The sequence below is a fragment of the Cuculus canorus genome, chromosome 4 (assembly GCF_017976375.1).
Source record: "Cuculus canorus isolate bCucCan1 chromosome 4, bCucCan1.pri, whole genome shotgun sequence".
NCBI lineage: Eukaryota > Metazoa > Chordata > Aves > Cuculiformes > Cuculidae > Cuculus > Cuculus canorus.
Genome location: NC_071404.1, coordinates 77,289,511 through 77,300,988, shown reverse-complemented (window position 1 = coordinate 77,300,988; position 11,478 = coordinate 77,289,511). Strand labels below are relative to the sequence as shown.

Sequence of the window (11,478 nt, the reverse complement as noted above, 5' to 3'; positions counted from 1 at the left end):
AGCGGGGAGGTGGCACCTGGGCTGTCCCTGAGGGATGGCTGCAGCAGCACCAGCCCCGAGACAACGGAAAAGCGGCAATGTCAGTCCCTGTATGAACAGATTACAGCATCCCTGCAGCGTTATGTGACCCGGAAAGGACAGAAGTTCCCCCTTGATGGAGAAGAAGGTGACATTTTATTCCCAATACAAAGCCCAACCAATACAGTTAGTGTGCAACAGACAACAGACTCAAAACTGGTCCGAGATGCTTGGTGGAATATAAATAAAGGACACAAAGAAGCAAGACGGGCTTGTTCCAAAGCTGGGACACAGAGACCAGCCATTTCCCAGGGCCATGTAGCGCTCCAGAGAACAGCCATCAGCAGCGGAAGGCACTCAGCTCTTGACAGGTGTGGACGTGGCCTTCATGGTCTTCTTTAGGTGATGATAGTTTGGCAAGATCTTCATCAGGAAATCCAGCTGCAGCGTCTGAGGCTGCAAAGAGGCAGGGGAGGTCAGGCACAGCCCGCGGAGGACGGGAGGGTGACGGTGTGTCACCCCAGTGTCACACTCACCTGTGGCCGCTCAGTCTGGACGCGGCGGAGGCAGTCAGCCCCATAGATGACAGTGTTCTCGGGGATCACCTCGTAGGTGTTGATGTTACAGCAGGCTCCGATGATGCAGCCGCTCGTTAGGATCACGTTCCTGCCGACAAATGCTGCCAGAAGGAGAGAGGGATGTCTGTGAGAGCCAGAGCTTAAGCCCTGCACAACCAAACATCAACGCCACAAGCTGCTCGGTGCCTGGACCCACAGCCAGCCCAGCCCTGCTCCCACCAAGGCACACATGGGTTCTGGGTGAAAATCCCAGCTTTGTGACAAGCTACAGTTTGGCTCCGGCTGCAACAAGGCAACACCATGTAATCCTCTGCTGTCGCAGCATCTACAAGAGCAAAATCAGCCAAAACAAGATTTACCTTTGGATTCGATGACATTGTTGTCTCCAACCTTCATTGCTTGGGAATCTAGGTGTCCATGTTAAAGAAAATGAAAATATTTCCCTTTTATTGCAAGAAGTAAGCACCAACGCCGCTTTCAAACCAACTTTAAACAGCCTCGGCCTGATAAAAAGCCCCTACAGAGCCCACACACGCTTCCCTGTGTGCCCATCTGAACACACAGCATATCTGACGGCTCGTCTCGCTGAGCAGCAAGGATACAACACCCAACTTCGAAAACATTGTTGGTGCCAATGATCATCGGTTTGGGCTCCACATCTTCAGTTTCTGGCATAATATTTTCCGGATACCTGCAAGACAGAAGAATATATTCCAGGTTTGGAGATCACGAAGATGTCGTCCTGCTTGACAGCTGACTTTTGTGAGAGGCTGAAGTCATGGGATCCCATCCAGTCCAGCCAGACTGCCAGGGTTTTGAGACTGCGTCCGGCATGGGGGTCTCTCATTCTTGGGATTAGGGTCCTTCTTGGTCAGCTGAAGCATTTTTAAGCTAATTTCCTGCTCCTTAAAGAGCTGTAAGTGATACGGGAGATATCTCAGGAAACACCAGCCCTCTGCAAACCGCAGCCTGGGAACAGGACTGCAACCAAACTCCCTCCCCATCCGACTGGGTTTGGGCGATACACATCAGGGCAAAGCTGTGCTGGGAGGGTTGACAGCACTGGCTCCACTGAAATGGGGCAATGAGCTGGGAAATGGCCCCATCGGGAGCCTCGTCCAGCCCCGTCCACCCTGTCCAATCCATCCAGCCCCATCTCTCATATTCCCCATCCAGTCCCATCCTCCCCACACAGCCCCATCCGGACTCGTCCTCCCCATCCAGCCCTGTCCAGTCCTGTGCAGACTCATCCTCCTTGTCTAGCCCCACCCACCCCATCCATCCTGTCCTTCCGATGCAACTCCATCCTCCCGTTCTCCCCATCCTCCCGGTCCAGCCCCACCTACCCCGTCCATCCCGTCCTTCCAACCTAACCCCCGCAGCCCACCCCCACCCCCCGCACGGACCCGTTGATGATGAGCGCCTGCTCCTCGATCAGGTTCCCCTCCCCGATGACGATGGGCCCCGCTTCGGCGATGATCCTGGCCTTGGGATGGATCACGGTCCTGGGCCCTGCGAGGCGTGGCCCGGGGTCACCATGCGCCGGTGGCGGCGGCCCCGGGGGTGAGGAGGGGGGTGTCCCTTACCGATGGTCACATCCCCGCGGATCTCGCTCTCCACGCACACCACGGCTCCCGGCGCGATCTTCACGCTGCGGGAAGGGACGGGGGATGGGCGTGGGGCGGTGGCGTCTGGGAGGGGCCCCGCCGCGCCCCGGCGCGGGGAACCGGGGAGAACGGGGCGGCACTCACCTCTTCTGCACCTTCTCCGCCATAACGGCGGCTGCAACTGCGCCTGCGCTGCGCGCCCCGCCTTGCGCTGCACTCCGGGTGCGCGATCCCGTGGAAACTGGGGGAGAAGCGGGGGGGGACTTTCCCCACCTGCCGCGAGTCAAAGGCAACGGGGCTTTATCCGCGGAGCCCCCGGGGCTACCGGGGTGGGCTGGCGCTAGGACCCCGCGGACGCTGACCACGCCCACTATGTTTGGCCACGCCCCTTGGGGGCCGCTGACCGCGCCTACTTAGCAACTGACCACGCCCCAGTCACCTTTGGCCACGCCCCGTACCAACAGACTACGCCCCAGAACATGACCACGCCCCATGTCTCATGACCACGCCTCCCTATCACATGATTACACCCCCACGACACGTGACCACGCCCCCGTGTCACCTGGCCACGCCCCCTCTCAGGCTCCTCCCAGGGCGGGGCGGGCGATATTTCAGCCCCCGCCGCTTCCCCCCTCCCATCCTGGTCCCGGACCGACGCCGCCAGGAGGGCTGCGGGATTTGGGGTTCGGCCCGGGCTGGAGAGCGAGCTCAGGGGCTGAGACCCCACGGGGAGCGGTTTATGGTAGACTGATGGAATGGGTTGGGTGGACGGGACCTTAGAGCCCAGTCGCTCCCGCCCAGCTCAGCCCACCGCGGCGGGGGAGCAGCCCCGGAGCCAGGTCCCGCCTCCCCGGAGCCCGCAGAGCGCCCCCCGCCCCGGTGCCCGCCCTGCGTCGCCCCCTGGCGAGTGCGGAGTGAGGGAGCGAAGCCTCGGGGCGCCCCCTGGCGGCCCCCGTGCGGCCCCGCAGCCCCCCCGCACCGGCGGTCGGGGAGGTGGGAAAAGGACAGAAGCGTTTGGTTGGAAAAGACCTTGGAGGTCCTCGAGTTCAACCGAACCTGCCCGCTGCTCAGCCATATCCCTGAGCACCTCATCCACCCATCTCTTAAACCCCTGCTGGGATGGGGACTCCACTGCCTCCCTGGGCAGCCTGAGAACCCTTTGGGTGAAGAAATAGTTCCTAATATACAATCGGAACCTTCCTGGTGCAGCTTGATGCCATTGCATCTCATACTAAATGCCCCTGGGTGGGGAATTTGGGGAGCATAGCGGCACAGTGGGTGGCAAGAGTGGCCTGTGAGGACCATGGTGACACACAGACACCTTTCCATCACCCCTTTATTCAAGCCGTTGTAGGTTTTAGCCCTCGCCCATCGAGCAAGTTGGTGCCACGGTCCGGGACCCGCCTGCAGGTACCTGGAGCTCCTGCAGAGAGAGGGGAGCTCTTCAGCCTCAGTGGGTGCCCCCAACACGGACGATCCCATCACCCTGGTCTCAGCCACCCCCACCAGCCACCAGTACCGTCATGCGATGCCTGTCTCCAGCACATCCTCGCTTTTGGAGGGCAAGTTCTTGTTTAATGTCTCCATCTCTTCTGCCTTTCTCTTCCTACGTTGCTTCCGACAGTGGCTGTAGGGGGATTAACAATTAAAAGAAGAAGAAAAAGTGGCATCACAGAGATGCTGCTCCTCCTTCCTCTCTTTTCACCTTGCAGGACCTTTGGGTGGGACCACACATGGCTTCCAACCCCAAAGTGATGCCCTGTGCACCTCCCAGTACCCTCCGAGTCGGATCCACCTGAAGAGGGCAGCCCAAATTCGACCTGCCCCAAGCTGGCAGCGATGGGCAGGATTTGCTCCAAATCCTGGGCCGCCCCTTCTACTCCAGCCCCTCACTCCACCCCATCACGTACTGACTGCAGAGGCAGGCGCAGATGATGAAGATGATGAGGGTAACGATGGCGGCGATCACAGAGATGATCACAATCTGGCTCCGGTCACCTCGCAGGTAGAAGATGTCCACCCTCTCGCAGCGAGCCCCCGTGTAGCCTCGCTCGCACCTGTCCCGGCACAGGAGAGGCAGAGGTGAGGTCTGAAAGACTGCGCCATGCCCGTGCCCCCCTCCTCCTGCTCACCCAGGCAGGATGGGCACGGCATCCCCCCACCACGCTGCCGTGTCCCCACCAGTGGTGGCTTACACACAAGCTGGTGTCTTCTCGGCCATGAGGAAGCGGCATCTCCCTTTGATGCAGTAGTGTTTGTACTCCTCCGGACACCTGGAGAAGTGTCCCTGCCTCTTCAGTTGTGTCGTGTTCCCTGGGGGTGACAAGGACAAAGAAATCCCTTCCATCATGGGTTCCAGAGGCAGCAGCACGGTGGAACTGATCCATCCCCACAGCACGTCCGAGCTTGGCCAGCTGCAAAGAGCCACTGGCACGTGTGTCCTTGGCCATGGCACTCCAGCCCTGGCCGCTTCCCAGCTTGGTGGATGTCATGTGGCTATGTTAGACGTAACACCCTGCCCGTCCTCCATCCCTGCCACCTCCCCCGCGCTGCCCAGCTCTCCTCCAACACCGCCGGCTCCTCCGAGCGTCCTTACCCGTGCAGCTCTCAGCTGTGCCGCAGGTGAGCCCCTCTGGGCTGTGCCCGGCGGTAACGTTGGCATCGGCACCCACACAGGTGAAAAACGCCAAGCCTGAAACGGAACAGAGGAGGCTCAGAGGAGGAAACCGGGCAGAGCCCAAACATCACCACTGCCACCCCACTGCACCCGCTCTGTGGGGAACCACAGCTGCACCTGCAGACCCCTTTCATCAGCACCATCGGCTTTTCCCTGCAGTGAGGAGAAGGGAAAACCCGTCCGCACCTGCCTCTTCCATCCACCAATGCCCTGGCTGGACAGGGAGCCAGCGGAGTAGGTTTTGGGGGCACAGCCCTGTCTGCACACCTTTTCCCCAGGGAGGAGGCTAGGAGGGATCCCCAGGGAGGTCTGGCTTGCTGCACTACCCCTTCTGAAGAGCCTGGATTTTGGAGCAACCAAAAACCACATCAGCCACGGGAGCAAGGATCCGGCAGCGCTGCAATTCAGCACCCGTCGAAGCCTGGGTGTTTGCAGCGTGCAAGTGTTAAATCCCAACTGCAATGTCACTTGCTTCTGCACCGGACCATGGGATGCCCAGCACGAAGCAAGCCAGGAAAGGGGTCACAGTGCTTGCCCTGGCTGCAGGATGAGGCCGAGGGCCAGCTCAGCCCCAGCACGTCACGGTGTCGGTAACCGGATCGCTGGCATACCAGCACTGACTCAGCACAGCCCCGCTCCCAGCCCGGCCCTCCCCAGGGATTCACTCCATTGTGGTGGCACCCAGGGGAGCAGGGACAGGTCCTGCCTGCCGGAGCAGGGTGCTGGGTGGCTCCCACACCACGGTGAGGGGTGTTTCCATCCCGAGCGGGTGCACTTTGCAGCTCTGCCAAGTTGAGGCCTCCTGGAGAGGGGAGAGTTTGGGCAGCTGAGCCTGGACAGCCTCAGCCCTGGTACCTGATGGTTTCCTATCTGGTCCTTCAGCATCCTGGGAATAGAGGAGGCAGTCCGGCCAGCCTCCGGTGTCCACCATCCCATGGCAGAGACATTCCCAGCACAAACATGCCTCCTGGATATATATATAGTGCTAACAAAGTTCATTTGGGTAACAGAGCTGCAACGAAGCCAGGCTGAGCCTCTGCCGGGACTTCCCCACCAGTGAGCATCTTTTCCTTGGCTGCGAGAGCCCGTCTGGGAGGAGACGGAGCCCACCACCCTGTCTGGCCCAGGCAGTGGGGTGGGAGCTGCCCGGCAGGAGCCAGGAGATGAGCTATGGGGCGGCAGCTCTTTCAGGAACCAGCTGCGGGCACGCGGTGGTGCAGGACGGGAGGCTGACTTCACCCCCAGGGACTGAGTTCACAGCTCAGCATGGAAAGATCCCCACCAAGATGAGATCCCCACCCTTACTGGAACCAGATGCAGAGCTTTGACATCCTCTGGGCTGGCAGCCCCTTGGTGAGGACCATCCTGGCGGCACTGACAGATCCAGGGTTGGGGAGGTGCTCCCCAACATCCAGATCTCAGCACTCAGGAGCTGCAGGTGCAACAGCCTCGTTCCTTTGGTGCCTGGAGAGCCCAGCTCTGCTCTCTAAGTCTACACGCTTTCCTAAGCAGCTGGAGATAACCCACGAAAGCATCCCAAACACTGGATTATTTTGCCATAACACCCACCATGCTCCTCTGGGAAAGCCTGAATTGCAGGAGAGCAACCGCCGAGGGCATTGCCTTGGTCTGATGGGCACCCCAGCCCCAAAACAGGTTGGCCACCCTTGATTTCCTCCTGCCAGCACAGGTTTGGCAGGTTTTTCCGAACGCTGTCACCAGCCCTGCTAGAGGGCCAAACCCAAACTGCTGTCAGTGGAGTGGAAGTCTCCCCTGAAACCCCAGGACTGGCGCTTTCTGCTGGGTGTCACCAAGCCCAGCCGATGTTCAGCCCTACCTGTGGTTATCTCCTGCCAGCCCTGGGCTTTTCCTGCTTCCCGTGCAATTAGGAACTAACGCAGGGATACTCGTGCACTTGCCGAATAGGCACTGCCTCCCCTACCCCTGCGTCCCCCACCCTCAGTGCTGCCAAGGATGGTGGAACACAAGTATTCAGGCATCCATGAGCAGTGTCCCATCAGCAGGTGCTACAAGCATCCCAGCCTCACTCCAGCTCTACGCTGGCCTCAAGGGATTCAGGGCCAAGCTGACACAGGGATAGGGGAGCGCTGGGGTGGGATGGTGGGGAGAAGCCAGGCTGGGAACTGGGGGTGCAAGGGGGAGCATTGGGAGGGGTGCAGAGGAGCATGAGGGAGCACAGGGACAGGACAGGGTAAACAGCAGGCTGGGCATGAGGGAAAGACTGGGATAAGATGGTCCAGGGGACACAGGGAGTCAGTGGGATGGGACTGAAGAAACACCAGGGTGGGCATGGCAAGTGGTGGGATGGGGAGGATACAGGGGATCAGAGGGATGGGGTAGCACCAAGACAGGCACAGAGGAGCACCGCCATGGGACTGTGAAGAATCAGGATGAGGTGGGACGGGGTATGATACAGGGAATCAGCAGGATGAGGTGGGGTAGCAGCAGAACAGACTCGGGGAGCACTGGGGTGGGACTGGGAGGCAGGTGGAGGATCACCAGCACGGGACTGGGAAGCAGCAGGATGGGTTGGGACAGGGTGGGATACAGGAGATCAGCAGGATGGGATAGCACACGGTGGGATACAGGGGATCAGCAGGATGGTGTGGGGTAGGACAGGCAAGGGGGAGTGATGGGATGGGAGTAAAGGGTAGGTGAAGGATCACTAGCGTGGGACTGGGGAGCATCAGGATCGGGTGGAATCCAGGGGATCAGCAGGATGGGTCTGGGACAGGGTGGGATCCAGGGGATAGGCAGGATGGGATGGCCCAGAGTGGGATCCAGGAGATCGGCAGGATGGGCTGGGACAGGGTGGGATCCAGGGAATCGGCAGGATGCGGTGGGGTAGCAGCAGAACAGATTCTGGGAGCGCTGGGGTGGGACCGGGAGGCAGGTGGAGGATCACCAGCACGGGACTGGGAAGCAGCGGGACCCTCCCGGTGTGGGGCAGAGGCCGGGGTAGGGGCGGGGGGTGTCCCGGGCCGGGAGAGGGGCAGCCCAGGTGCGGGACGGGGCCGGGGACCCCGGTGGGAGCCGCGCTTACCGGAGGCGAGGGCCAGGCAGAGCAGCAGCGGGCCGGGAGCAGCGCCCGGGGCCGCCTCCATGCCCGGTGCCCGGTGCCCGGTGCCGGCGGGGCGGGACGGGACGGGACGGGGGCGGCCACTGCCCGCACCACCGCCCTCCTCCTTCTCCTCCTCCTCCTCCTCCGCCTTCTCCTCCTTCCTCCCCCCCGGCGCATCCATCCCCGGGCGCTCCGAGGGGCGGCATCACCTCCCCAGAGCCATTTATCCCTGGGCGTCGGGTTATGGAAAGGGAGGTTTATTCATAGCGAGCTGCTCGTAAAACACCCTCCCGGAGCCCTTGGCGGGGGATGACGGCAGCTACAAGTTATTTTGCGAGGGGCTGTGCCTTGGCACAAGCCCGCACGCTGGCTTTGGGGTGTTTTCTTTTGCCTTGGGGCAGATGAGAGGATGTTTTTGGTCTCCCAAGCCGTGTTTCACCTCTCCAGGGAGGAGGAGAGCCCCGGGAGGCTAAAGGTGTCCTCCGGTGTCCTGGCACCTCCTGGCATCTGGGGATGCTCAAGAGGGATGCTGTTCTGCGAGGTGATGCTGTCCTGGCCCAAAGGGAAGCCGAAGCGCTTCCCTCAGCAAAGAGAGGCAGCAGGGCTGCTGCCTGCTGGTTGTCTACAGGCGTGAAATAAGGGAGGGGGGGTGGGAATGAAAGACTGGAAAGAACGGGTGACCTCAAACTGCAAGCTGGCAGCTATTAACGCAAGGGCTGGCAGCCACCCAGCCACACCATTTGGCCGCTGGCCATGGGGTGAGAGAGATCCTGAAGTCCTGGCCAGCTAAAAAGCCAGCTGCGAGCCCCAGCACGCCGGCACTGCTGGCCACGCAGCTCCTGAGCACCCCTGCTCCCAGCTGACAGAGCGGGGACAGCCCAGCCCCGGCCCCCCGAAAGCAGGCAGGGTGTGCCAAACCACTGGAGAGACGTTGCAAAGCTCTGTTGGGGACAGCAGATTCTTCGGCAAGACCAGGAAAACCAGCAGCTGACACCTAGGTGTGTCATGAGACTATCCAAGAGTGGCCGGCTTCATCGTGGTGGGGTCGGCAATGGCAGCGAGGAGGAAGCCCACCAAAAGAAATTGGTATCCGTTTGGCAGCCTTTGGATAAAATTGGGGAGAAAAAACGTTTTAAAGATATTTTAAAAGAGTTGGAGCCCCAAGGCAGGTGTCACCAGAGGCAATGGTTTCCGTTCTCCAGTAGGAACAGAGAAGACCTAGAAGAAAGTGTCTTCCAAAGGGGACGTCTTGCTGGCCTCATGTCCTCTGCTCTCCTCGTTGCCCTGAGCGTGGCACTCTCCTTAGGGAGGCCCAGGAACCAGTGTAGCCAGGCAGATGGCACCCCCTAGTGTGGCCGGGCAGAGGCGGCCCTGCTGAGGTGACCATGCTGATGAGACCAGGCAGAGGTGGCTCTCCTGAGGTGACCATGCTGATGGGAACAGGCAGAGGTGGCCAGTTAGAGGTGACCATGCAGATGAGAACAGGCAGAGATGGTCAAGCAGAGGTGGTCGTGCTGATGAGGCTAGGTAGAAGTGGCCAGGCGGATGTGACCATGCTGATGAGATCAGGCTGGGGTGATTAGCAGACAGCAGCTGGAGCCTAAGGATGGTGGTCAGCAGGGGCATTCGAAGCCCCCCCCAGCCCAGCCCTCAGGACCATAGCACCCAGTTTAGGTGTGTGGTTTGCACCCAGTGCTGTGGCAGGAAGCAGCAGCTGAGTCTAGCACTGCCTTCTCCTCAGAAACCTCCTCCTGCCCATGGAAACACGCAGCATCTTCTGCAAAATAAAGCCAAAAAAGGATGGCAGCAGGGAAATTATCACACGGTTCCCACAGCACCAAGTTCCTACAATGATAACAGCATTGTTTTCCCTACTCCCAAGCAGAGGAAAGGTTTCAAGGAGATCTGGGATGCTAATGACGCGCCAGAACTGCCCAACAGTACGGTAAGGCATCTGGCATCCCGGATGCTCCAGAAATGCCAACTGATTTGGATTTTGAGTCCTACTGTTTTAGACCTGGAGTCAGAATCCGTGCTGAGAAAATGCCACAAAATGCAACAGAATAGATGGCTGCGTAACCCAGTTAAAGACAGCTTGGCCGCAGCCCGGGGTCGATAACATCCTTTTCTGTAGTGAGCACACAAAAGCCTGGAGAAGATGAGTTCAGCTTGAAAACACTTCCCCTGCAGCAAAGTGTTTCCAGAAGGAGAGAGGTAAAAAATTGCACTTGGCACCTCCTGCTGTGCCACGGGTGGCTCCTGGCTGTGTCCTTTGGGCACCAGGAGTTGCATTTTGGGAGCTGTTTGTGCTGTGGAAAGGCAGGGCCCTGGCTGCTTGGCTGTATCCTGACTCCATTTGTGTGTACCCAGAGTGTCCCCCATCCTCCTGGACCCTCTGGATGTGGCTGGAATGGGCAACTCCATCCAGCTGCAGCAAGAGATGCCCTCTGCCCTCTGTTCCTCTGAGGGAAAGGGGACACTCTGGCAAGGTGCACACAGCATTTATTTCATAGAATCATAGAAAGGTTTGGGTTGGAAGGGACCTTAAAGATCATCTAGTTCCAACCCCCCTGCCATGGGCAGGGACACGTCCCGCTGGATCAGGGGCTCCAAGCCCCATCCAACCTGGGCTTGAACACCTCCAGGGATGGGGCAGCCATGGCTGCTCTGGGCAACCTGGGCCAGGGCCTCCCCACCCTCATGGTGGAGAAATTCCTCCTTATGTCTAGTCTAAATCTCTCCCTCTCCAGTTTATAGCCATTCCCACTCCTCCTATCACTTCATGCCTTTGTGAACAGCCCCTCTGCAGCTCTCCTGTAGCCCCTTCAGCTACTGGAAGGTCACTATAAGGTCTCTTTGGAGCTTTCTCTTCTCCAGGGTGAACAACCCCAACCCTCTCAGCCTGTTTCTTTAAAAGCATATGTTATATCCAGACGTGGTCCCGAGGGGCGAGGGGCAGCGCCCCAGAGCACCCCAAAAACCCACCGGATGCTGGGAGAAGAGCACGCCGTGCCCGGTGCTGGTGAGTGGTGCCTGCTGCTGCTGCACCATGCTCGGGGCTGGGTCCTGGCATGCGGTGTAGTACTCACTACTGACTCAAGGAGCAGTAACCATTAGAAAAAGTGGAATAGTTTTGATTTAAGCTACAGTAGAGTTAAAGTTTGTCTAAGGAACTGCATTTTTTTTTGGAAGTTAGACAGAATGTCCCTCTGATGACATTGATAACATGTTTCTGCTTCTCCACTTTTTTTTTGTGATACAAGAAATAGGTACTGTTAGAAAAAGTGGAATATTTTTGGCTTAAGCTGAAGTAGAGCAGAGTTCTCATTCAAGGAACTGTATTTTCTGAAAGTTATTCACAATGTCCCTCTGACAGTGTGGTTTCTTGCAGTGTTTTTCCCGACACTGCTCATTCTTTGGAGATGATTTTGTTCAGTGTGGTCTGTGCTGAACGGAGGGGGTCTCCTGTGATCCCCTCTGCTTGCAGCCTTTCCCCATCCCAAATGGAATGTCAGG

The 11,478-nt window shown here is 59.0% G+C and overlaps 2 protein-coding genes across 2 annotated transcripts; both read right to left on the bottom strand.

Annotated features, from left to right (window-relative positions):
* Nucleotides 1-151: 151 nt before the first annotated feature.
* On the bottom strand, nt 152-2,512 carry DCTN6 (dynactin subunit 6). The gene is made up of 7 exons (XM_054064558.1): nt 2,348-2,512; nt 2,183-2,247; nt 2,003-2,108; nt 1,199-1,287; nt 956-1,003; nt 555-697; nt 152-474 (listed from the first exon to the last, which is right to left on the bottom strand). Exons 1-7 carry the CDS (start codon nt 2,368-2,370, stop codon nt 376-378), a joined length of 573 nt encoding a protein of 190 aa, XP_053920533.1. The 5' UTR covers nt 2,371-2,512; the 3' UTR covers nt 152-375.
* Nucleotides 2,513-2,712: 200 nt separating this feature from the next.
* Nucleotides 2,713-8,930, bottom strand: BTC (betacellulin). Its single transcript, XM_054064556.1, has 6 exons — nt 7,945-8,930; nt 4,800-4,895; nt 4,399-4,516; nt 4,114-4,260; nt 3,723-3,830; nt 2,713-3,626 (listed from the first exon to the last, which is right to left on the bottom strand). Exons 1-5 carry the CDS (start codon nt 8,141-8,143, stop codon nt 3,725-3,727), a joined length of 666 nt encoding a protein of 221 aa, XP_053920531.1. The 5' UTR covers nt 8,144-8,930; the 3' UTR covers nt 2,713-3,626; nt 3,723-3,724.
* Between the last annotated feature and the right edge of the window lie 2,548 nt (nt 8,931-11,478).